Source organism: Delphinapterus leucas, chromosome 13 (assembly GCF_059928025.1).
Source record: "Delphinapterus leucas isolate spDelLeu-1000000601 "Yukka" chromosome 13, BTC_Dleu_Yukka2, whole genome shotgun sequence".
In the NCBI taxonomy this organism is placed as follows: Eukaryota; Metazoa; Chordata; class Mammalia; order Artiodactyla; family Monodontidae; genus Delphinapterus; species Delphinapterus leucas.
In genome coordinates this window covers 53,428,907-53,455,279 of record NC_143141.1, presented here as the reverse complement: position 1 = coordinate 53,455,279, position 26,373 = coordinate 53,428,907, and the positions used below count along the sequence as shown (strand labels likewise).

General features: G+C 38.2%; 1 protein-coding gene across 4 annotated transcripts in view; it reads right to left on the bottom strand.

Annotated features, from left to right (window-relative positions):
- Positions 1-1,343: 1,343 nt before the first annotated feature.
- Positions 1,344-26,373, bottom strand: part of LOC149747754 (neurexin-1-beta) — a 546,613-nt gene continuing 521,583 nt past the window's right edge. For 2 of the 4 annotated variants that reach the window (XM_022573880.3, XM_022573879.3), the window contains exon 7: positions 1,344-10,989. In XM_022573880.3, the coding sequence (XP_022429588.1) occupies positions 10,682-10,989 (308 nt within the window). In that variant the 3' untranslated portion in view covers positions 1,344-10,681. The remainder of the gene's footprint in view (positions 10,990-26,373) is intronic. The other 2 variants (XM_089923193.1, XM_089923192.1) reach the window with 1 other exon arrangement.

Here is a 26,373-nt window from a genome sequence, read left to right as displayed (position 1 = left end):
GAAATTGGTAACGGGAGAAAGGAGAGAACTGTAAGGAGATGAAAAGGCAAAGAGAACACATTTTCTTATTAGTCAGACTGTGGAAGTAAACCCTTAATAGATGAGCCAGAGTATAACCCACTGTATGCTCTCCCCACCCTTAAACATGTTCACTGGGCACTCTAACGGCAAGAGAGAGAGATCGGTGAACACACTGTCTGAGGTTACCCTTTACTTTAGCCCTGCACTCACCATCACAGGTGACATTCTGACACTCTCACCTGGATGCAGACAACTTAAGTCATGTTACTCTTTGTGGTTTTGGTTTATTAGATTCCAATGAAACAATTTCTGCTTTAGCAGGGCTTGAGCCAAAGCAGGTTCCAGCAATGTTTGTGAAATTATGTGGACACGGCTTTCTATTATTGAAGACATCACAAGATACACAATTTTCTCTCTTTGCAGGCCTTTTCTAAGAAAGGATTATTCCCTTTTATCTGATTCTTTGCCCCATCCTTGTGCCAGATTTAATTATGGCATCCACGTTTTGTATCCCTGCCAAGAATCCCTAAGACCTGTGGCAACATTTTTAATAAATCAAAGGGATCAAATCAAATAAATAAATGATTTGGGTGGCAAAGGGCAGAAAATTTCCAGATGAAACTCAGACAGGGTCTTGGCTTAGCTCAAGTGGGAAACTGCATAATCAGCAGATTTCTGGAGGTTTCCAGGTTATGAGACAAGGTTTTTTACATTTCACTAATTATGGCTGGAGTGAGAGAAACATAAAACAGAATAAAGAAAAAGCAAAAAAAAAAAATAGGGATTGGAAAGTTGGCCACAGCTATCGCTCTCTCAAGCCTCATTTCTCAAGACAAAATGCCAGAAAAAGTGCTCTTTGTGGTGAGTTTGTAAGACTAGGCAATTTACGAAGATCTGTCTCTGGTTATGTTTTTCTTTTTACCATAGTCATTCCTTCTGCCTCAGGGGGGAAAAAAAAGTGTTTTTTTTTCCCAGGGCGAAGGTGGTTTGATGTCTTTTTATTTCTTCTAAATGCACTGCTGTGTTCTTCAACCATTTCTTAAGGCGTCCTCAATTTTTTCCCCAACACACACACACATACTGTTTAGGGACTACAAATGCCCATTCCAACGTTTCCACTCTGTGAATTTAACTACCCAGTGTGCATTAGCTCTTACAAGTATGAAGCAACTGCAGCCACACAGTTCCATTTATTGCTTCTCAAGTATGGCCTGCTTTATAAAAGTTTCACCATCTGTTCTGTTTTAAGCCAAAGCTGAATTAAGAGGATACACTTTCGCTACTGCTTCTGTTACTATTGTGGTATTATTATATTTTAGGAATAGGGAGGAGGTGAGGGGGCAAAATAAATCTACATAAAGTCTCTAAGAGAATAGAAGATGAGAATTTTTTGGCAATTAGTGGCAATTATTATTATTTTTTTATTATTATTTTTGCAGTACGCGGGCCTCTCACCGCCGCGGCCTCTCCCGCCGCGGGGCACAGGCTCCGGATGCGCAGGCCCAGCGGCCATGGCTCAGGGGCCCAGCCGCTCCGCGGCACGCGGGACCCTCCCTGACCGGGGCACGAACCCGTGTCCCCTGCATCGGCAGACAGACTGTCAACCACTGCGCCACCAGGGAAGCCCAGTGGTATTATTTTTGAACTTGATCATGAAGGCTACTTCTTTCCTTTTGTGAAGTCCCATCAAAAAGAAGTTGTAAAGGATTCATGAAAACACCAGTTAGTCGCATATTTGTTAAATATCTTCTGAGTTTCCACATTTAACTACGTTCTGTGGTGCTTAAAAGAGAGGTGTAAAACTTAATTGTTGCCCTCAAGAAACTCACGTTGTAGTGGGGGTGATGAGAAATATGTATATGGAATAAATTTTTTAAAAAGACTGTCCAAATTAGAAGCAAAGACATCCAGACACATTAACCACAACTCTGGCGATGGAGCAGGAAAAGGATTCTATACTGTCAACAAATTATTGCTTATGACTGACATTATCAGGTGTATGCATTATACTTTTACTAATATTATTTTAAGCTATGGTTGGTCGTATACATAATATGCAACTGGAGTTCTCTGATTTTTATCAGGATAAGCCAAAGAGAACTCTGTTTATAGCTTAAGGACACATGGACAGATTATTCCATGGACAGATTATTCCAAGAGGTATCTTCTGTGATCCATCTTAACTGTTGGTGTCCATTAGAACCACCTAGCAAGTTTTATAAATTAATAAATGTATATAATAATTAATCAGTAAATTAACTGATTAGAAAATCTCTGGGCTCTATTTAAGCCCCCAGGGTAAGGTCTGGTTATTATTGGTCTTTAAAGTTGAGCAGGTGAACTTTATTTTTATTGAACTATAGCTGAACTACAATGCTATGTTAGTTTCAGGTGTATAACATAATGATTTGACATTTGGTCATTATTGGTCTTTAAAGTTGACCAGGTGAACTTTATTTTTATTGAAGGATAGCTGAAGTACAATGCTATGTTAGTTTCAGGTGTATAACATAATGATTTGACATTTGCATACATTATGAAAATGATCACCACAGTAAGTCTAGTAACCATCTGTCCCCAAAGTTATCAGATTATTAACCATATTCTTTTTGCCATATGTTAATTAATCCCTGTGACTTATTTATCATATCACTAGAGGTTTGTCTCTCTTAATCCCCTTCACTTATTTCTCCCATTCCCCCCATCGCACTCCCTTCTGGCCATTTCAGGTTTGTTTTTGGTATCTATGAGTATGTTTATTTTGTTTTTTAGATGCTACATATAATTGAGACAATGTGGTATTTAACTTAGCATAGAACCCTCTAGATCTATGTATGTTGTCACAAATAGCAAGATTTTTTTTATGGCTGAGTAATATTCGTGTGTGTATGTGTGGGTGTGTCACTTAGGTTACTTGAATTAGTGTTTTTGTTTTCTTCAGGTAAATACCAGAGATGAAATTGCTGGATCATCCAGCAACTCTATTTAAAAATTTTTTTTAGCTCCCCTCTTTTTTTACTGCCATAAGCTTTATGGGGCAATGTCTTTTTTTTTTTTTTGGCCACACCGTGTCCCCTGCAGTGGAAGCTCGCAGTCCTAACCAGTGAATTCCCATCTGTTTTTAATTTTTTTAAGGAAACTCCAAACTATTCTCCATAGTGGCTGCATCAATTCACATTCCCACCAACAGTGCACAACGGTTTCCTTTTCTCCACATCCTCCCAGATATCTTTCAAACTACTGCCACTGTGCTGGGACTTGGAGAATGTGAAATGTTATGAATGCCCTTTGAAAGTGACGTCTTGGCCGCACCTACTGAAGCCCACGCACCTAGAGCCCGTGCTCTGCAACAAGAGAAGCCCGCGCACCACAACGACGAGTAGCCCCTACTCGCGGCAACTAGAGAAAGCCCGGGCGCAGCAACAAAGAACCAACACAGCCAAAAATAAATAAATAAATAAAATAAGGGCTTCCCTTGTGGCGCAGTGCTTAAGAATCCGCCTGCCAATGTAGGGGACAAGGGTTCAAAGCCCTGGTCTGGGAAGAACCCACATGCCGCGGAGCAACTAAGCCCGTGCGCCCAGAGCCCGTGCTCCACGAGAGAAGCCACCGCAATGAGAAGCCCGCGCACCACAACGAAGAGTAGCCCCCGCTCGCCGCAGCTAGAGAAAGCCCGTGTGCAGCAACGAAGACCCAACGCAGCCAAAATAGATAAATAAGAAAGAAATAAAGTGAAGTCTCTATTTTCTATAGCTTTCGGGCTCCCCTAAACATAAGCCTCGCTGGTTTTCAAAGCTTGACTTTCTAGGGCCTTGTCTTCCGGTGCAGGAGCTGACTGGGGATCCCGGCATGAGGCTCGTCCGTCCGCTGGCCCCTCCGGGAGGGCCTCTGCGGTTGTGATGTCCCTCCCCGACTCCCTCCCGCTTGTGGGCCCCGACCTGGGGATGTGCATCTGAGGAGACTGAGTCTCTGCCCCCTCTTACCTGTCTCCTGGTGATTTCTTTATATCTTTAGTGGTGGAAAATCTTTTCTGCTGGTCCTGAGGTTGTTCTCAGAGACAGTAGCTCTGCAAGTAGTTGTAATTTTGGCGTGCTCCTGGGAGGAGGTGAACGCAGCGTCTTCCTCGTCCACCATCTTGATTCCTTCCCCCACCAGGTGATTTTAAAGAGCTATCAGGGTTGAGAATCCCGGTGTTGAGCAGCTAGATCCAGGCCTCATTATCTGAACTATTCCTTTCTCTCTTGAACCTGTAAATTAGTTTTTTCTCTTACAGGTTTGCTAAAACAAAATCAGTAATTCCGGGCACGTTTCAATCACCAGAGATTGTTTTACTTTTAACACCTAACAAAATAAAATATTCCTCATCTTCCATTCTCTTTTGTTTTAATGTCACTGTGTTCTCCTGGCATTCCTCATACCTGCATGGCAAGCTTCTCACCCATAACCTATAAATACTTGAGGTCTGTAGATCTTATTCCTATTAAGTCCCTTTGCTTTTCTTTGTATCTTGGGTAATGGCACCCACTTATATGGCTTTAGACACCCCAGGTGTAGCAATAGCTCTTAGATTTCAATTTCTAGCTCAGATAATCTTGAGTTCAAACATATTCATCCAATTGTCTGTTTATTACCTTTACTTAGATGGCTACAATTGTCCTCAGTTTAAATTATCACAAGTCTGCTTATTAGATTTTAAAACTTAGGTGAAATGGACAAAGCTACTAATATCCTCATAACGTCTTTTTATCTCTGTAGTATTTATAATTCTGCCTCATTTAATAAAAATTCCTAATATTTAAAAAATTTTTCTTTTACCTTGACCATTCCATAAGTTCTACTTGATGAATCCTTTCCAAAACCAACATTTGGCTTTATTGATACTATTATTTCTGTTTATTTTCAATGCAGCAGGCAATCCCATCCACATCCTCTAGAACCTTATTATTGTAATGCCGTTGCCAGTCTGAACTGTGTGATTCCAACCATATTTGGGGGAATCGTTTTTACAATTTGTGCCAAATTAGAACCAACTAAAATGGTCCTGGGCTATTTATTCATTGGTTAGTTTGAGCAAGAGTTTCTCCAACAGCTAATAATCACCAAGAGACCAAAAAGTCATATTAGTTATTGGTATTGCCCTCTTCACATTCACTGGAATCACATGCACCCTTGAGGGGGTCCAGGGCAAGAATGTATTTTACTCTCTGTTCCTTACTGAATTTTTTCACTAATATTTTTGCATAGACTACCATTTCTCTTGTTATAAAAGTGTTTTAAAAGTCAGGATAGGTGAATCATTCCACATTTTCATAATGACAAAATATCAAATTTGTGTGTGTGTGTGTTTATTCTCGGGTTTGTAATGCAGTCCTTGCCGACTACTACAAAGGCCATTGCTAGTCATTTGTACCATGTTAGTAATATATGTAGGATGAGGACATTTCCTATAAACAGAATTTCAGCTATAGGTGCTATTTGTTTAAACATAACAAGAAATAAAAATGTAAATAATGTGAATGATTTAGTTCTGTTTGCTCAATAAGCATAAGCCTGGAATGAACATGAGATGGACATTAGAAATCTGATTTGCACTTAGTCTTAATTCTTACATACTTATTACATGTTCAGAGAAAAATAAAGATATGGGTTTTCATTACAACATGGTCCTTAAACACAGGCAACTTCTACGTTTGGCGCTCAACGAAAAGGTGATTTCGCCCAGTACTGGATAAAAATCAGCTGTGTAGGACTTAATAATGAGTAACAATACTGTACTTCAGTATAGTAAAATCAGAGTCCAAGGAATAGGGTACCAGTGAGAATTGATGCCTGAGGTAGATGGAGTGAATGATTTATAGATCCCATCTTCAAAAGTTTGTCCACATCAAGGCCAAATACAGTCCAGAGAATTTTAATGTGATCACAGAAATTATACTAGTTATTTTGACAATTTTAGAAAACAAGAAGTGACGCTAGAAGAATGGAGGAGTCAAGTTTTGCCCTAATTTTAAAAGTAATACTCAAAGGATGTTTTAAATTCTACAGTGATGAGCTTGAAATTAAAATCGGAACAATTGTAAAAAATAGATGTTTGTGGCTAATTTTTAAAAGAAGGTGTAATCATTAATAAACAGCATTAGGCATTAAACTAATTCCCTTTCTCAATAGATTGACCAACACATTAGGAGGAAATTATTCTGTATCCTGGTTGCAAGAAGACTTAAGTTTCTCATGATCTTCCAATAGACAAGATACACTGAGTGAATCTCCACTTAAAGATGATTGGCAAGTTGATAGGTATTATCCTAACTAGTTGATATGTATTATGCCTTTCAACTTTGGCAATGTTAACATTTTGGACAAGATAATTGTTTGTTTGGGGGAGGCTTTCCTGCCCACTATAAGTTGTTTAGCAGCACCCCTAAGCTCAACCTTGTACACACCTGTAGCATTTCCCACCATCATGTCAATCAACACTGTCCAGACGGTACCTCATCTTCCCCACACCCACGCCCCACCCAGTTAAGAAGCATTGTTTAGAAGGCGGTCTCTTGAGGCATGCCTAGTATCTTTCCTAGTGAACATATTTTCCCTAAATGTGTCTAAAATTTGTCAATGATTTCGTGTCAGAAGACCATATGAGAGATGCAAGGTAACAATTTATCTCAGCTGGCTAGTACTTACTACAATTGAACAGAATACAATCAATACAATACAATGAATTTCTCATGGATAGATATAGAGTCCTGCATTTAAATCAAATAACCAATTTCATAAGTACAAGTTAAAGGAAACTTGTCATGGAAAGAAATCTGATGATGGTAGTTGATCGCAAATTCATTATAATTGAAATAAGTATTACAAGATTTTTCTTTAAAAAATGAAACCTTAAGTGTTAGTATTATAGAGAATAAACTTCAAATCAAGGAAGGAGATAAACCCATTATAATTTGGTCTTAAAAACACTATGGTCATTTTTGTATCACATTTTGAGAAGAACAGAGGTTCAAAAGAAGGGTATTAAGATTATGAGAACTTTAGCATCCATATAACTTAAGTAATGACCAAGGGAAACCAGAAAGTTAAGATTGAAGAAGAGAAAACCCAGGCAAATATGGAAGGGGGATAACAATATTGGAATGGTTGTCATGTGGAATATGGGGTACATTCTGTTTTGCACAAAGAGAATTAGAAACAATGAGTAGAAGCTATAGGAGCCTAGAAATGAGAAATCACAACTAGGTAAATTTAATCACAAATTTACTTAACCTGAATTACATTGCTTTTTATAGAGAAAACCATATTTATGAAATCAGCATGTTCATGTATGAGTTCGTGGTTTCACACATAGTAAGATGAACAGATGTAAACAAAAGTACATTTAGTGGCTGTATCTTTAAGTGTATCAATGTAGAGGTGCTTAATGAATACTAAAATCCAGAAAACAGAGTTGGTATTCTTCCTCTGCTTGTCTAAGGATGGGTTTTCCTTTCAAATGCAGTCTTCCTTATGGTGCCACTTTGTCCCCAAAGGGTGTTGCAATTACTTTTAAAAAATCAATAAATCCACAGTTGTATTAAGAAATATTTTATTAACAAAACAGTAAATTCCACTTGCTTAGCATTTCCAATAATGGATAAGTTGGCCTTGCAACAGAAAAACAAAACAAAACAAAACCCTTAGGTACCCAATCACACAAAGCACTAGAAGGGTAGGGTCATGTGGCCTTTCTTTGATATCTTAGGGATTGACCACCTCACACATTACTGTAGTATTTTTTTTTAAAGGCAACACATTACATGGATAAAAAAGAAGCATATTCAATCAGAAAAGTTACAGTCTAGAGATGTAATCAAATTTATGCCAGGTAGTGTTAAATCCTCTATTAACTGCCAACTGTGCATGGAACCCTGATACATTTGGTATGAAGATACTTGGGATTTTATTCATATCTTTTCTCTCCCTAGCTCATGTTCCTCTCTTTTCTTTCCCCATTTACAAAGAAAGAAAGAAGAAAAAAAGAAAAAAAAAATGCTAGATTTTGTGTAGGCCAATAACATTAGAAATATTTTTACCGACAATATTGCACGAAAGTTTAAAATTTATGCTGGAAAGAAACACTGAAATCAATTCCAAACAACATGCTTCAGAGATATACTGCTTAAAAATACCATTATTTAAGTTATTTTCTATCACAATTTAGAATCTTCCCAGATGGAAACTAGTTCAAGTTCAGTAGATCAAATGGAAAAGCAACCATTTTTTTTTAAACCTCAAGATGTAAATGAGTGGTTTTATATTTACCTTCTATTTCACTGGCTTTCCCTGAGTAAGACTGGATGAGAGGAAAACAACAACTACTTATGAATCCTTTAACCTGGCAAATTAAAAAAGAAGAAAATCTGAAACACAAGTAATGGATAATAAATCTTAGTTTTATACCTCTACTTTCTGGGTCATGAAAACCCTTTAAGACTTTTCATATATAGCAATTACTTGGCAACCATAGATGGTGGTGATTTGCTATGAATTATACATATATCTAAGGTGCTGTATGTCTGAAATCCAGGCCACGTCTTGGCTTTTTTCATCAACTGAAGTATCACAGAAGATGTTTTGCATTTTTTGCCGTTTCTGATTAAAGCTAATTGTAAAAGTATTCTTCTCTTCCATGAAATCTAATATCATTCTTTTAGGAGATGTTAAAGTAATGTGACCAATTTTTACTGAGGCATCACCTTCCAATCTAATATTGCATTTCCTTCTCATACTAGTAATTTATTGCTATGAACATCATTGAAACAATATGCAAAAACAAGTGAATAATCTATACATTTCTACTACTTAATGTGTGTCAAACTAAAACTACATTTAATGATATACATGTAAAACCAGAAAAGTTAAATTATAGTATATAATCAACAAATAATGATTTTCTTAAATGGGTAGTAGTACAGAATCAAAAATTACTGAAAATACTTTCTTAGTTGAGAAAGTGTTTACTTTCCAAAAATGTTTATCATGCACATCAGGTTCAGAGACTATATATATATATATATATATATATATATATATATAATTTTATTGGACAAAAGGTTTTCATTTGCAGCAGCCAGGGTTAAGGTGTAGATCAACCAATTTTGCTTCCATACCTGCCCACCTAATGGTTCATATTCATGCAGCAATATACCATCGATAGTCTATTTGATAAGGAAAGGTTCCATTTCATTAGGGACTAAAATCTGGAGGTTTCCTGGGAGCATGATCTCAATGAAGCAAATCACCCCATTTGTCATCAATATGTTGGCACAATGATCTTCCTTTCTGCTTTTCAACTTGTCAGTAAATATTTGCTATTACATGTACGTCTGGGTCTTCCATCCCATCTGATGGATTCCTCTGGATTTGTGTGTGCGTGTGTGTGCGTGTGTGTGGGTATGCGTGCGTGTGCAGATTTGTGATCGTGAATGAGGAATGTGGGAAATGTATTTGGGGGAGCAAAGAAGATTATATGTATATAGTTTACCTTCTAAATCACACCTTTCATACAAATACTAAAACTTAACTGCAACAGAATGAAGGCTGTACATGTAAGGAAAAAAAAGTAGCTGAGTCTTTTTATATACATTCATACATATCTTCCTTAGAATAAACACTACATTGTAATTTTTTTTAAAAAAAGTAAGTAATTGTGGCAATTTATAATGGTGGCAAAAAAAGAAAACCCTGAAATAATTGTTGATCTGATGTCATAAAACTCCCTATAGTTAGCAACACTTATAACATTGAATTTACCAAAAATGGCTGAAGAGCAGAGATATATTTTGCATTTTCTATACAACAGGCTATAAAACGTCACTTATCACAGTCCAGAAAGCACACAGAGATGGATTTTATATAAACACATGTAATAACATATTAAGCGTGCATGAAAATTTCCCAATGATTGCATCTATACCCTCGTTTTTTTCTTTCTGTTTTGAAATTTTAGTGTGAAAATGTGCCTTATCTTTCACATTGTTGAAAATAAGGCCTCCATACTTTGTTTTTTTGCCCTCACAACCAGAAGGGGGCTTTTTGAATGTGTTCCTACACAAGTCTTCAAAAAAGCCAGCACTTTGTTTCAAGTGCAAGTTCCAGCCACTGCTCCGGTTGTGCCAGGTGACGAACTCTGAAAAGGTTTGCAGGTCGAGTCACTCAAAATGACAGTCTTCTCTGGCAATCAGACTAATTGACTTCTCGGGAAAGCGCTAGCACTTTGGCTAAATCCGGGATCACAGGTAGCTTCTTTTTCTGTGTTGTGTTTTGTGTTGTTTTTGTGTTGTGCCTCCCGATGTTGTAATACTCCTTTGCTTTATGAATGCGTGCGATCACCACTGTCTTTTAGAAATGTTCCAGCAACATAAAGACAGGCAGAGTAAATTAAAACACTGTGGATGTTAGGGAATTTATTGACCTCTGCTTTTTTTTTTTTTCTTTTTTGGAGAAACAAGAGCATGAGATACTTGTTTTTATTTTTTAAAAACAGTCTTTCCTTCCTGATTGCATTCCCTGTCTTCTTTTTTATGTGCTTCATAAAAAGGAAAGTAAATAAGTTTATATTATGTCTCAGATAAAATGAAGACTATTTCTATACAAGGGTCCTTTTCAGATCTTGGGATCAGACGTAATACTCTTTATCCTTGTTTTTCTTGTTTTTGTTGGCGCTTTTCGCACTGCTGGGTTGTTTCTCCTTTACTACAGCCCCATTGGACTGTGCTGAGTTACTGATGTAGTTTCGACTCTCATCCACGTGGTATGAGCCTTCATCCCGGTTTCTGTATTTGTACATGGCGTAGAGGAGGATGAGGATACACAGGGCGGCAGCGGCTACGATCCCCACAACCATGCCCGTGGTGCTGCTGGACTCCCGAATCACTTCTGCTGAGCCTGGGTATGGCTCTCTCCCGCCTGCCCGGGTTGGGTTGGCTATAGGAAAGAGGGTGGGAAAAAAAACACCAAGTGATTATGGAGTTTCCTGAATGCCAGAGAGCTACATTTACCGTCTATTTCCAGGCCTAATGGAATAGCATCGACTGCTCTAGAAAAAGGATACTGTTGCTAAATGTAGCAATTCCTATTCCTCTTGGTCACTAAAACGAGGGACTGTGAATCAAGGCACTGCGACAGAGATCTGTTGCCATCTTTTCTTTTTCACAGATCGATTTTGTTAACAGGTTCTTGTAAGTGTAGCTCCAAATAAGCTCCATGTAGTTCTAAAGGGCCATGTTGATGTGTTAGGTGAAAAACAGTAAACCCAACATGGAGAATAAAATCATAACATCATAATGACTCTACCCTATAATATTAGAGATTATCATTTTAAGAATCAAATTGATACTGATACAAAACGCTTACGGTTCACTCTAGACTGAAACAAGATAGCTAAATTTAGGATTACTTCAGAAATTGTAGTGCCTCCTACTGCAGTGAATACAGTGTTGAACAAAAAGATAATCCAGGCACTTTTAATAGTCTAATTGCCTACTTTTAAATGTTATTTTAGTCACAATTTTACAAACGGAAACAACTAATTTTCTTTTCGGTTGAAGGTTTATTTGTTCATATCAGTATGTGTGTATGTTATTCATTCACTGGCAGTGGTTGAGTGATCACCGAAACTAAATTTGAGAGGAGAAAGTAAGAAAATATTTTAAAATACTTTAAAGACCATCTAGACTGCTTTTGAGTCAAAATTCAGTGCCTAGTAGATGATCATAAATAAAGGACTGGCTGCCCCACTTTTATTTAACTGACAAACCCTCATTCAATCTTTCCAAAGTATAAAGTTCTTCCTTGGGTATAAGAAATGGATCACAGGGGGCATTACTATTTTCTCCAAGGCCTAGCCGGGCACTGAAACTGACCACAGATGGGGAGAAAAGTCCTGGGATTTAGTTTATAGATAGCAGGAGGGGGGAGCGGCTCTCTTCCTCTACGTAATACATTTATTATTATTTAAAAGAATTTAAAAGAAAAGGAGCTGTAGAGAGAAAAGATTCTATCCCATCTCTGATCACAGGTCATTTTTCTCTAAGGATTGATTGTGTTTTCTCTCTTTCTCTGAATCTCCATCCTCTCCCTTGTCTTACAGAAAAAAGATAACTTTTCAGATGTAATGAATTAAAAATGCTATAACTTTCAAAATGTTATTCTATGTAAATTATGCATAATGAACTTAAATAATCTCAAGATTGCATAAATAGTGTGTATATGTGGAAGGTGTGTGTGTGTATATATATACACACACCAGAAACTGAACAGTTCAAAAAAGCTAAAATGGTACTTTTATTTCACTATCACTAGTAATTTTATATATATATATATATATATATATATATATATATATATATATATATATTCCCCCCCCCTCTGATAGGGAGGGGGGATTTCTTTTTTATACCCACTAACCCTTAAACTCTTCAACGGTGCTCCGGGTGGCTAAGCAAGAGGCCTTTTTCCTTTTTGGTCGTGCTATACGGCATGTGGGATCTTAGTTCCCTGAGCAGGGGTTGAACACGTGCCCCCTGCATTGGGAGTGCACAGTCTTAACCATTGGACCACCAGGGAAGTCCCTTTTTTTTAATATTTCTACAAAAGTTCCTATTAGTTACTGGGAATCATTTTCCTACCATATAGCACTATGCTGCTTTGTAATTCGATTTTCAAACATCACCAAGATTTCATCTGCCTAAATGTGGCTTTCTTGCCGTCACTTTCATTCCCCAAATAAAGCCTTACAAATATAGTCACTTACAAAGGAATAGCTCTCAGTCTCAAAGCAGCCATTTGTTCTGGAGCTACAAAATGTAGCAGGTAAAACCCCTGTATGCTGAATGTATATCCCTGCTTGTTTTACAAAAGCTCATGTAACGTTGTTGAATAAAAAAGCCTTGGAGTTGCTTCTGTGGCTGAGGCAGAAGGAGACAAAGACTATAATCCACAGCATTTGATTACAGGAAATTAATTTCCTCTCAAGAAGAACAGAACCTACTGCAGGAACTCTGTCACTATGTGACAAACCAAAAGCAGCACTCTCTCTCTCAAATGCAGTCACCTTTGCCAAAGTCTGCCAATTAGCTCAGCTGCCAACTTTCACTAAATGACAACTTTGTACTTGCTCATTTTGTGGAACATTCTTTTACCATGGTCTCTCAAGAGCTGGAAAAGGGGTTTTATTTAAATATTACCTAAATCATTTCCCCACACCCGATGGAATGCTTTCATTTTAAACACATTTTCATAATCACCTCACTTTGTCTGTCAGAAAAGAACGGGGAGAATGGAGAAAAAATCCTAATCGTATAGCTCATGATAGTCAGACTTGAGAGTTTTAATGCAATGCAGGGTTTACATTTTCTAAACTAAGAATATATATGGCCTCTTTTTTCCATTTAGGAATTGGTATTGTAAATGGACCATCTTACCAAAGAATTCTAATTTTATTTTTTTCAGCTCAGATAGTTCTGATACGTTTTCACAACTGTAGAAGGAGTGCACCAAAGCCAAACTGGTGGTAAAACCAGAATGAGATTACAAAGACCAGAGCAAAGCCTCAAACGCTTCCATTTTGCCATAGAGCCATTTGAGAAATGCCTCAAATGTTTAAGGAAAATACTTGTCTTTTTTGCGACTCCAGCCAAAAGGTTGCTTCGCATGCAGGCCTGAAACATCTCTGTAACCCATATATAAACAAAGATTCTAAATATCATAAAACTAGCCTACCAAAAGAACCCTCCACAAACCCAATGATGAAACATTTTATCCCTTTTTTCCCCCAATTCACATTAAAAATTAATAACCACCACAGATATTATTTTAGGTCTATTTGGAATATGCAGTTGCTTCCATATCTAACTGATTATTTAACAATTTTTTTTTCTGTTTATGCTTCCAATCTGAAAGCTAAGTGATAATTTTCTTAACTTCTGTGCTAAGATCAGAAGTATTTATACACTTAAGGGTTAATGGGACATCTCTCCCAGATGTGCAATAAAAGGCTAGAGAAATGTAATTATTTTCATGAATTATAAATGTGGTTCCCATACTGATTGTCATTAATGGTTTATTTTGATGATCACTGAAAAACCTCTGAGGAATTTCATAGTAATTTAAATGTAGATAATAGCATAAATGGCTAAAAAGGCTAAATGCCTTCTTATATAATTTGGTTAATATTTTTTATTAAAAAATACAGTCATCTCTTCACCATTCATGACAATATGAAGAAAGGAATTTAATCAGAAACCTCCATAAGCAATTCTGATATCTCATGGATTTGAGTATTTTGCATTCTCTTTACACTTCCTAGTAAACTAAATCAAGACCTTCTAAATAATTTTTAAAAGTCTACAAGTGCTTTTTTCTCAGCAGTGCTAAAAAACAAATTAACTAGATGTTACTTTCACTCCGTCTCCATTTCTTTGTTGTAGCAGTGGTGAGGACACTTGAAAAAACAGGTAAAAGAGAATACAAGAGAGGCGCCGAAAGAACGGAACAGGTATAAGTTAGCAGTAAGTCTCTGAAGAGTCAAAGCTTAAGTGATTTGTAAGTAAAGCTAAGCTAATGTAGCCTATTCATCACATGGGGCTCAGAGGTACAAGGAGCCCAGATCAATGGAAAACTTCAGTAGGACCGACTGACGATGGGCAAAGAATAAGCCAAGGCATTTACATGTTATCGGTGTAACTGGAAATGGCCAAGTATTCAGCTCCACCCACACTTTCACTTCAGGCTAGCTGGCTAGCAAAAAGAAAAGAAAAAAAGTAGAGTAGATGAAATATCCTAACGGTTTAGGCCTACATACCCTATTTTAATGATTCATAGAATAAATAATATCATCATGAATTACACATAGTTTATGTGAACACTGTAATAATAGATTATTTTACTTAATCAAAAATTTCCCATGTAATTCTATCTTCATTTTACTGAAGGATGCCAGTCATCACATACCCCTCAGAGAGAAAGAATGGTAGTGGTAGGTCTACCACATGTGGGGAAAGTGCACGTGCACACCTTAATGGCAATATGAAGGCCTTTGATTTTTGCCTAAATGACTCAAAAGCTGCTGATAATAGTGGTGAGGACAAAAGGCTGTCACAAGGGTTATAACCTCTTTCATATAAGGCACTTCTCAGCCAAATGGCTATGGAAATATTTCTGGGACTTGTGTACAGATAGTGTTATCTTAAGGACAGATAAAAATTTATTTTAATTCTCTCTCTCTCTCTCCTCTCTCTCTCAAATATCTGGCAAGATCTGATGGTCTCTAATTTTCCATATGGCCTGCTTTGGCCCAGATTTATCAAGAATATTATAAGCTAGCTCTAAGAATTTTCTTGTTTGTCACTGTCAAATTATTTCTCTGATTACTTAGAAAGGAATAGTCTCTCAGGTACTAGGACAGTTATTAACATATCTCCACATGATACCCTAAACCAGTTTACTCATATCAGGTAATAATTCATTGTAAAGAATGCACAGTAAGGGTAAAAGACACATTCCAGGGCCTTGTCACATAAAAAGAATAATAAACCCATTTGTTGCTCTGCACAAAAAAGTTAAAAAGTGAAATATTTAAAATTTTAACTTATCCTTAAACTTGCTGAATAGTTATTTTAAAACTACCACCACAGAAAAAGAAATCGTCCTGATGTACGTTCCTTCTTTATTTTTGATAGGCCTTGGCACTGTATCTGTGAAAAGAACATGATTTCCCCAAATAGGAACTAATATAGATCCAGTTAAGAAATACCATAGAACAAACATGTTTAAGAGACACAACTGGCTATACAACACAGTGGAGAGGACCACGTGCCAAGTCTTACTTCTTACCAGCTCCTTTGGCCCTTGGTCACCCACTCCATGCTCCTGCCTATTCTTTCTCCTACTTCTTCCCCCTCCCTACCTCTTCTCTGCATCCCTCCCCCAGCTCTTGGTATTCCTCTAGGTGGCCCTCGGAGAGCACAGTTGGTGTGTCCCTCCCCACTCAGTAAAGGAAGAAGGCCAGGCCAGCGGGGGTCAGGACTCTGCCTCTTCGAGTTGGTACATTACTCAGCCGGATGTTCAATGAGGGACAAAACTTATTGCCAAGTTCCTGATTTCACATCACACTTTAAAACTGTCCCCATGGCGGGCTTCCCTGGTGGCGCAGTGGTTGAGAGTCTGCCTGCCGATGCAGGGGACACGGGTTCGTGCCCCGGTCCTGGAAGATCCCACATGCCACGGAGCGGCTGGGCCTGTGAGCTATGGCCGCTGAGCCTGCACGTCCGGAGCCTGTGCTCCCGAAACGGGAGAGGCCACAACAGTGAGAGGCCCGCGTACCGCAAAAAAAAAAACAAAACAAGTGTCAATGTGATTATTTCATTAGAACACAGCCTTGGTGCTTTATATATTGGTTTGCTTTATTTTAAAATTTAACTTTCTAAATTTGTTTAAGAATAAAATTCTATGCTTTATCAAATGTTTTATTACCAATTTCAGAAAACTTTGATTATGAAGCAGGGAAGGTGAGCACATTAGGCCGTTCAGCTTTGCACTGGAGCCTCTAGTTACCAGTTTGCCACTGTTTGATTGTGTCTGGTCATAACCACAGTCTGTGCACATGGGAGAATAAAGCCCTCATTGACTCAGCAAGATGATTCACAACTGAAGTTCTAAAATAACTCTGCATTTTTGAAAGGTAAATTTTTGAATATTAATGACTTTTTCCAAAGAGCACTGTGCAATGGAAAGCATCTGACATCCTTTAGTTATTCTTTCTTTCCATTCTGAGATTAGAAACATAGTAATCAAATATTGTTATTAAAAAGCAAACCTGCTCTTGATTTATGTTTTTACATAATGTTTTACACGTGAAACGATGCTTAAAATCCTAATTCCTGTTACATAAAATGAGGGTTTGGTGAGCGGTGGGACCTTGTATTTCCGATGACGAGTTTACCAAGGCAATAACCATGTCATCAGATGTTCTTTTTATCGCTCAAATTGTCACTTTTATGAAACTATTTTGTATACTTGGATGAGCTATTCTTTCACTGTAATCTTATTATATTTATGTTGTTTCCAAACTTAGCTTTGCAGGGTGAGAATGTTGTTTCCAGGACATTTGTATTGCTGGTTTTATTTCTTCAATATAGACTGTTAGTGTTTAGGTACATCATCAGCCATGACCCTGTCACATCAAGGACGATGCAAGAGTTTCACTATATACTGAAAACAAGGAAAATTCAGCCTTTAAGCTTTAAGAAAAAAAAGAAGTGTAAGGGATTACCAATATTAAGAAATAATAAAGAATAAAATATACCAATGATAAAAAAAAATGGAACTTGAGCTATATATTTCAGACCAGGAGGGGTAGATAAAGGGTCATAAAACATTATGCTCAACATATATCATTCTGCTATCCTAAAATTATTAGACCACCTGCCTTACAATAACCCTTTTAAAAAATTATTGGAAAGATGCATTTACTGAATTTTTCTTCTCACTTAAAAGTCTTTGACCAGTCTTTCTGGTTTTATCGTAGATTAAAAGTAATCAATTTAAAATTTGTCTCCACCCCAATGAAGAAAAAGAATTGCCTAAAATGATCCCATTAGACCATAGTTCTGCACTGTGTCTTAATAGATGTGGAAGTTATTATAATTCTAAGCTAGCCTTGAAAATGGTTTCAGATTCATAAGGGAAGATTTGACTTTTCCAGTACCCAGTTTTACTAATACTGTGAAAAGAAAATTGGAATTGTAGGCTCCTGTGGTATTTGTGAATTGAGATTAGCACAATTATTTTCCCCATCACCAAAAAAGAAAATTATTATTATTTTCATTTTTGTGTTTCAATACAACATAGGCCAAAAGAAACAATTATGATGTAATCACTCATAAGAATGCACGTTTAAGTACCACAGTTGCAGGAAAGCAGGTAGGCAATGATTTATATGATATGCATTCATTTCAACTCACACTGTGGTTTTCCGAGAGGTGATGAATGACTGAATGCCAAATGTTTCAAATCCTTCCCTGCTCACCAGCTCCACCCATGCCCTGCACATTTTGATGTTTGCTACTGCAGGTCAAACAAATGGCTTGAAGGAGGTCATGCCTGATACATCTCAACCCCTACCCAATCAATTGGAGATTCAGAAAGGAGATTCAGATAGAACTTGGAAATCAATAAGCCTTTACTACCTGCCTGGCTGCCAAGACTAACATTTTCCTCTGCTACTTTTAAAGCCACCAAGTCACGTGTATGAAGGGAAATGCAGGGGCCACCGCTGTGGGATTGAGAGGATCATTTTCTTCACCAGATATCTAGGCGTTGCATGAGGAGGGGTGCAAAACACAGAAAAATTCATAGTGTGCCTGGAGGACAGGGAGTACCAACTAGGACAGCTGCTACCTCAGATGGCACCACACGGAACAGAAAAGGCAATGGACAATCACATCATGCGTGACATTGATGACACTGAAAATAAATAGACAGAAGAACACATTCTCCCTCATCTCTGAGGGAAGCCATAAGATCATGGCTCTGTGTCCACAGCTTAGTCATCTACAAGCTTCACGGACTTTTTACATGGTCATTGTGCCCATAAGGTCTTACTAGAATCCGTGAAATTGTCATGGTGTTTACTAAAGTACCAATGTGACTACTGTCCTCACAGCTCTTCATGGTCTGGCCGCAGCTACCTACTCAAGTTTGTCTTCCATTTCTCTCAAAGAAAGTGACAGTCATAATTTTATTGCCATCTCCCAGTTCCCATACACCAATAAAAGTTCTACCTTCATGCCTGACTCATATGCCCTTTTTTTTCTAGCCTGGCTGAATACTACTTATTTCTCAAGACTTAGCTTAAATGCTCCATCTTTTGTGATGTTTTCGCTCAGAATATTCACTCCTGCTGTCAATCAATTAATGGTGAGCTATAGTTATGTTCCAGGGACTATACTAGGTCCTGGGGGTAGAGGAGTTAACCAAACACACTTGACGTCTGCCCTCATGGACCCTGAAATATAATGAGGGAAAGGGACATACAACAAAAATCACACAGTTAGGCTTAAAGCAATAACCGGAACATGTGTAATGAAGGAAAATGATAAGTACCGTGCAGGAGTAGAACAGAGCTTTCTGATTTAGACTGGGAGTCAGATAGACCTTTCTGAGATGGTAACATTTATGCTGAGATGTGGAAAATCAGTGGAGAGTAGGCCAGTGAAAAGTGGGCAGAAGAATCTTCTAATCAGTAGGAACCACATGTGGAATGACCTTGAGGAAGAAAGGAGTTTGCTTTTCAGGAACTAAACGAATGCCAGAGTGGTGGCAGCATACTGAGTTTTGGGGGAAAGTGAGAAGAAATTTGAAGGTGGACCTGAAACTTACATAGATCATAGACCATGGAATGAAGCCGTATATCAAAAGATAATCACATTTGACTCCATAAATAATAACAATTTTACGTGGAAAAAGGTGTCACTAACAGAGTGAAAATGCAGAAGAGAAAGGAGGGGAGAAATATCTGTAGTACATACAACAAACCAAGAGTTAACACCTATAAAATCTACAAAGCATGTATCAATTGCTATAGAAAAAGGCAAAAACCCACTAGAAAAATAGACAAAAATAGAGACAAGCAAGTGGAGGATAGAAGATCTACATGGGTGATAAATGTAGGACAAGATGCTCAATTTCACTAGAATGGAAGTCAAAATAAAATAAGGAGGGTTTTTTTTTTTTAGCCAACAATATTGGAGGAATAAAGTAGAATTAAAGAAATAGTGACAATTTGGTTAGAACATCTGCTTGGGAAACAGACAGTTGTGCTGGTGAGAATATGAATTCCTCAAAAATTTTCAGAAAGTAATCTAGTAACATCTATCAAAATTTAAAAGGATTAAATTGCAGATGGCTGGTGGGTGGATGTGAGTTCATTATACAATGCCTTCTAATTTATTATATGTTTGAAATTTACAATAGTAAAGTTTAAAAGTACACACATATTTTAATCAAGCAATCTCAGTTTGAGAATATAGTCTAAAGAATTAAATACACCAGCATGCAGATATATAAATACAGGATGCCTGTTATCACATTTCGAGGAGAAAAGAAAAAAGGACAACTTAAATGCTCGTTAACAGGGTTATGGTTGAATAAATTATTCAGCCATAATTGCAAAATTTATTGGACACCCTTAATTATGGCACACTTACAGCCTAGAATTTTAACAGAGTTAAAAATAGGAATTACAGAAAATTCTGTTGACCTAAAAGATGTCCATAATACATTAGAAAGTAGAAAACCAAATTTAATTCATAGAGTGTGCTTCTATTTTTCTATGGCAAGAGAGAAAAACGACCCTATATTTATATATATTCCTGGGAACATGGTGAAAGATGCATGCCAAGCTGTTATCATTGGTTAATGAATGGAGATGGGAAAAAAGGAAAAAAGAAAATCAAGTAGAAAAAATTAATTTAAAAATTTCAACAAATATGTATTGAGTAACAACAATTTACCAGGTACCACATAAGGTGTTCATAACAACATACATAAGACAGCCATGGGTTCCACCTTCTTAGAACTTTCAGTATATTTGAAATAAAACAGAAAACATAAGAAAACAAACAGGACAATTTTAAATTTAAAAAATTCAATAACACAAGAAGACACAAAAATTGGATGCTAAGAAAATAATGAGGGAGAGGCTTTACACAGGTCATCAGCAAAGGGCAGTCTCAGTAGAAGTTATTTGGAATGAGCCTTAAAGGAGGAGAAGGATCCACGCCTTCCAGTGTGAACCCTGGAAAGCCATCAAGGATTTCTCAAGAAGGAAGATATGAGATAGGATGGCTTCAAGCTGGCAAGAACAGAATCAAGAAGACATATGGGAGAATCTGGAGAAAATCCATCTTTATCCCAATCTTCTCTCAACCACATATTACATCAACCATTTTAGTATGGATCCTATACTATTGTGAAATCTTACTTACATGTCTCATTTCTCTTGGGCTGTTTCTTCTCTTCCAGACTAGGCTGCTAGTCCTTTGATAGTGTCCTGTGACTCTGTTTCTCTTTTCCACCAATTCCCTCACCTCCAAACATCTAATGAAGGCTCAACACATGAGCTGCAAAATGTATGTTTTCTGACTGATTAGAGGAAGAGATTTTTATAAGTTCATAAATTTTCAGGAGTAGACTGGGGTGGATATAGCCATTAAGAAAATGTCAGAGATCTTTGATTTCAAAGTTTTGAGTAAAGGTAATAAACAAGTGGGTAAAACATTGATGGTAATTACATACATCTTTATAAAATACTTTTACCTCAATACTTTCCTAACTCTCACCTCCTATAACATCTTCAATAAAAGAAGTAAAGATGGTATTTATTTAATTAAGCCAGAAAGCACCTCTCTGCTTAAGTGAATTGGGATCAGTGTGCATCAATGCAAGTATTGTATCTGCATTTACTTTCCCTATGCCTCCAAGTATAGGCTGCTTAATTCCAGTGACTAAGCACTAAGTTATTTAAAGTCCACCAAGTTAGCAGTCTTCAGTTTGATTTGTTCGGGTGCCTTACTTATATTGACCTTATCTGATACCCACAGCACTACAAATAGTTGAGAGCTAATTTGGAGCTCTTTCCTCAAATTCAGCAGAGCAGTTGCGGAAGTTTCTAGGGTATTTTTTATTCCTGTTGCTATTAGAGTGAGAAAGTTGAAAAGGGCCTCATCAGTCAGGTCAAACTTTCCATAACTGTCAAGTAGAAGAAAGGCCATATAGGCAATAATTGAGAAAGTCAGTTTCAAAGCTGGGGAGTGTGGAGATTCTACATGCGCTTTTCGTCAAAATGTACCACATTTCAGAAAACGCTAGAGGAGCTATATTTTGAAATGGAGATGATACTCTCCGTTATTGATTTCTACTCAACTAAACTCTTTGATAGCAAAATAGCTTCTTTTTCTGGGAGGTCATTGACTAAAACACCCAGAAATACATACACCCAGAGGTCACTTTTCTTAAGATGTATTTTACTTTTTTACATATAGAAAGTTGAACAGTCGCTCTTTACACAAACCAGGGGATTCATTCCAAGGAATCCTCAAGACTGGAACCAGAAATTTGAGGGGAACCTGGTTTATAGGAAGACAAAGGTGCCACTATGATTATAGCTGGAGTAATGAGGAGTGTGTGTATGTGAGTGTGTGTACATACATGTGCGCATGTGAATATTGCTGCGTTCCTTCCAACTCTCTGCCAGAAGTTGCTACAGTCACCTTTATTTTCTCATAATTTATAGGTAAAATCAGGCTTCTGCAGAGCTCCAGGGAAGATCTCATAATACCTTGGGATTAACGTACTTAAATGTATTGCATTATTAAAACCCCCTTTGTTCACTTCCTCCCAAATGGTACACGGATTTACCCTTAGTAGATATAATTTCATGTGACTTAACTGTCCTCTGATGCTCAACACGGCTACTATGCCTTCTGACTCACTGCAAGGCTGAACATTTTTTCTTATTTTATTTAGTTAGCAACTGTTACCTTTATTGAATTATTATTATATGGTAGGCTCTGGGCTGTGCACTTTACACACATTATTTAATTTTTTCCTCATAACAACTCTGTAGTTGTTATCATGACTTTACGGGAAAGGAAACTGAGTCTCAAAGAGGTTATGCTATGTATGCTTCCCAAGTGGCATAGCCAGAATTCAAACTCAGGTGTGTCTGTGGCTACTACAGTTTCATACATTCAACGTGTTGGCACTTATGACTGTAAAACAATGTGTTAGTATTCCCAAATGTTCCCTTCCCTGTGGAACTGAACCCTTTAGGCCTCTCTTCTAAGCAGCTGTCCATTTCCACCTCCTCCAGCCACATTCCACCACACCTCCGGCCATCTAGCTGTCCTTTCCAGTAAAAGGAGTTTGCATTCCCACAGAATCTTAGGAAAGCATAGCAAAGTGGTAAAAAAGAATTTTTTTAGACTCTAGTCCAGGCACTGCCCCTAACTTACTGAGTGACCCTTAGCAATTCATTATCCTCTGCTCACATTCTTTCATCAGAGACATAATGATGATACATTATTTATCTCCCAGAGTCACTGTGAGGATCCCACCAGGTGGATAAATGTGCCAGTGCCCTGAGAAGGATAAAGTGCTATGTAAAAAACGAGGGGGGCTTCCCTGGTGGCACAGTGGTTGAGAGTCTGCCTGCCGATGCAGGGGATACGGGTTCGTGCCCCGGTCTGGGAAGATCCCACATGCCGCGGAGCGGCTGGGCCCGTGGGCCATGGCCGCTGGGCCTGCGCGTCTGGAGCCACAGCAGTGAGAGGCCCGCGTACCGCAAAAAAAAAAAAAAACACAAAACAAAAAAAAACCAAAAAAACCCACGAGGGTCCAGTTATATTTCCTGTGTCTTCCACACAAAAGGTATTGAATCGGCAGCCTTCCCAACAATGAGACAACTCTGCGATACCCACAGCACACCATGTGACCACCACAGACGTTATCTCCGAGGGGATCTCTGTACTCAGGGACTCCCCTTTCATGAATGGAGGCCCTGTCAATTCAGGTGGCAAAGCAACCATGTATACTATGAGGCCTGTGGTTTCAGGCCATTAATTGTTAAGCTACATGTGGAGCTTGTTTCTGTTTATCTGTGAAACATTCTATCTTTATGGATCTGTGCTCTCTGGCTCCCGTGGTTGGAGTGAATCAAATTTCTCCTTCTTTCAGAATTTTATTATGAGATTTTATGTTTTTAGGTATTAAGAAATCAATCATCTAAGACCACTCTTTGGTAATACCTGACAGAAGGGCTTATTATCATGGAAATAACAACTCTTTTGATGAGGTTTTCTTTCTAAAATTGTTAGGTCATTTCTTCTTGGCCTCCTTCCTTCCCTGATCTGGAATTCCATGTTCTACTCTGGATGAAATCCACAGTAGAGTCTCTGTAGCAGAGCTGTATGCTGGGTCCTAGGGGCACTGCCTCTTGCCCAGAGTTTCTATATAGTGTTTATGTAAGTGCAGGTCATTCTGGGTAACAGGGCAGCATGCGGTTTTCCTGATTTGAAACTGGGTCTCCTCACTTTGGGCGATCATCTTTGTATTCCTGTCGTGAAGCTATTGCTGTCTCAGTTTTCTTTTGTTGGGGAAAGTCACATTCTTTTTGGTGAAAGTGCAATAGCTCAGGTGAAAGATGAGACAGCTTCCCCACTGAGCCCATTAGAAGGAGGCATGTCCAGCCTAGAATTGGGAAATACGGAAGAAAAGCCATCCATCATTGGGGGAGGGTGTGTGTGTGGCGGCTCTGCCTGGTTAAGTCATGCAGCCCAGAGTGTTCCGAATATTTTAGGAGGCAGAGCAAGCCGATTATAATAGCACGCAGGAAAGCGAATCATTCCTTCTCTCAAAAGCTCTGTGGGGCAGCGACCTGCATTGTTTTCCTCCAAAACTAAGAATAGCAGATGACATGTGCCCTCTTCCCATCCTAGCAACCTACATTCATCCAACTGAAGCACTGCTCTTGTCTTACTAGTTTCACAGTGGCTACTGAGAAAAGTTTGATGCTGCTAGAATTCAGAAAGAGTTTAAAAAGCTTTCTGTTGTAGATGCTAAAGTGCCAATTACTAACATTTCCCCTTCTTGCCTGTGGCCATAGGTTTATTTCCATTTATAATATGGTTGACTCCTCAGTTAATCTGCTGGTACTACTAATAAAAGCTAAGTCATACTATCAAAGTTTCTAGGTGGCAGACTCAACACTAAGGGCTTTACATGGATTGTCTCTTTCAGCATAACAACATCATGAGTATTTAACATCATTCATGTCATTTTGCAGATGTAAAAGGTCAAGTACACAGAGGTTCAATGTTTTGCTTTTGATGACACAGCAAGTGGCTGAACTGGGATGTGAACTCGGTCTGCTTTCCAAAGTCTGGTCAATGAAATGTAAGATTTTAGTATGCTCAGAGAGGTGGTGACATTGCTCCTTCTCTTTCTACTAATTTTTTAAATTTAATTGATGGCTTCTGGCTCTACTGGCATCTTTAATACACCCTTTTTTTTAACCTGGTAATTTCATAAAGTACTCTTGTCTTTCTTATTACCAATGCCAGGCTTCTTGTAATACTGAGGGTGGGTAAGGAGCTACTAATGATGAAAGTGATCTGACCAACAAGTCAGATGACATGAGATGAGACCTGCAGACTAAAGCCTATTGTAGCATTTGCTGGTCTCTGAAGCACGTGAACCAACAAAGAAAGTGTACTGGCTCTTCACGGGGGCAGCATGCCCTGTAGTGTAGTATTCAGAATATGCTGCTTTACCTCTGATACCATCTGAGGAAATGTAACTAATAAATGCCAAGAAAACTCCATAGGAAACCGATTTCATTATCAGCGCAGATACTGGACACAAATTACAAGAAAACATGGTTTCACTCTTCCTGCATTTCATGTTTCCATAAGAAGTAGACTTACCCTTTATTTTTCTAAAGCTATGCCGCATTTCTTCCTTCAAGGTTGGTGAATACTTCAAAGCACGGCAGTGTATCTCATTGTCTCCTTCCAAAGCTCAACAGGACACGTCACGCTTTAGAAAGGCTCTTATGGTATTTTAGCATTTTCTAATAAGGACTTGTGAAAGGTTATTAGTGTTTTAAGGCTGGATATATGTAGGCTGCCTAGAAATTTATGCTATGCACATGACTGAGTAGATTTTTTCTGTTACTTACTGTAGGACGGTTCTGCATTAGCAGTCATGCACTTTTTGCAAACTTTCTTTTCTTTTTTAATTTTTTTTGACCGTACCGTGTGGCATGTGGGATCTTAGTTCCCCGACCAGGGATCTAACCCATGCCCCCTGAAGTGGAAGGGCGGAGTCTTAACCACTGGACTACCAAGGAAGCCCCTGTGGACTTTCAGGTAAATGCTTAATCTAACTCAGCAAACTCACTTATTTGCTAAGTAATTACTGTAAGTGGCCAAGCACAGTTAGTTTACATGTGTGAATAGAGCCCGCTGTCTCTAACAGCAAAAGGGACTGTACCTATTTTCCACCCAGATCTGGAAATCTGTCTGCCTTGTGAGGGGCCTCACTACAAGTTAGGATAATGGGTTCACTGGCACAGGCTACTGAGCCTCAAGGATGCTAAGACACTTCCCCAAGACCAGGAAGAGCTGCAACTCGAACTAGTTCTATCTGACTCCAAAGTTACAATCATAACTAATACTCATTCCCTGTTGCATATCACAATTCTCACACAGTGCTCTTGAAGTTTTTCCAGTGTGGGACAATGATTCACTC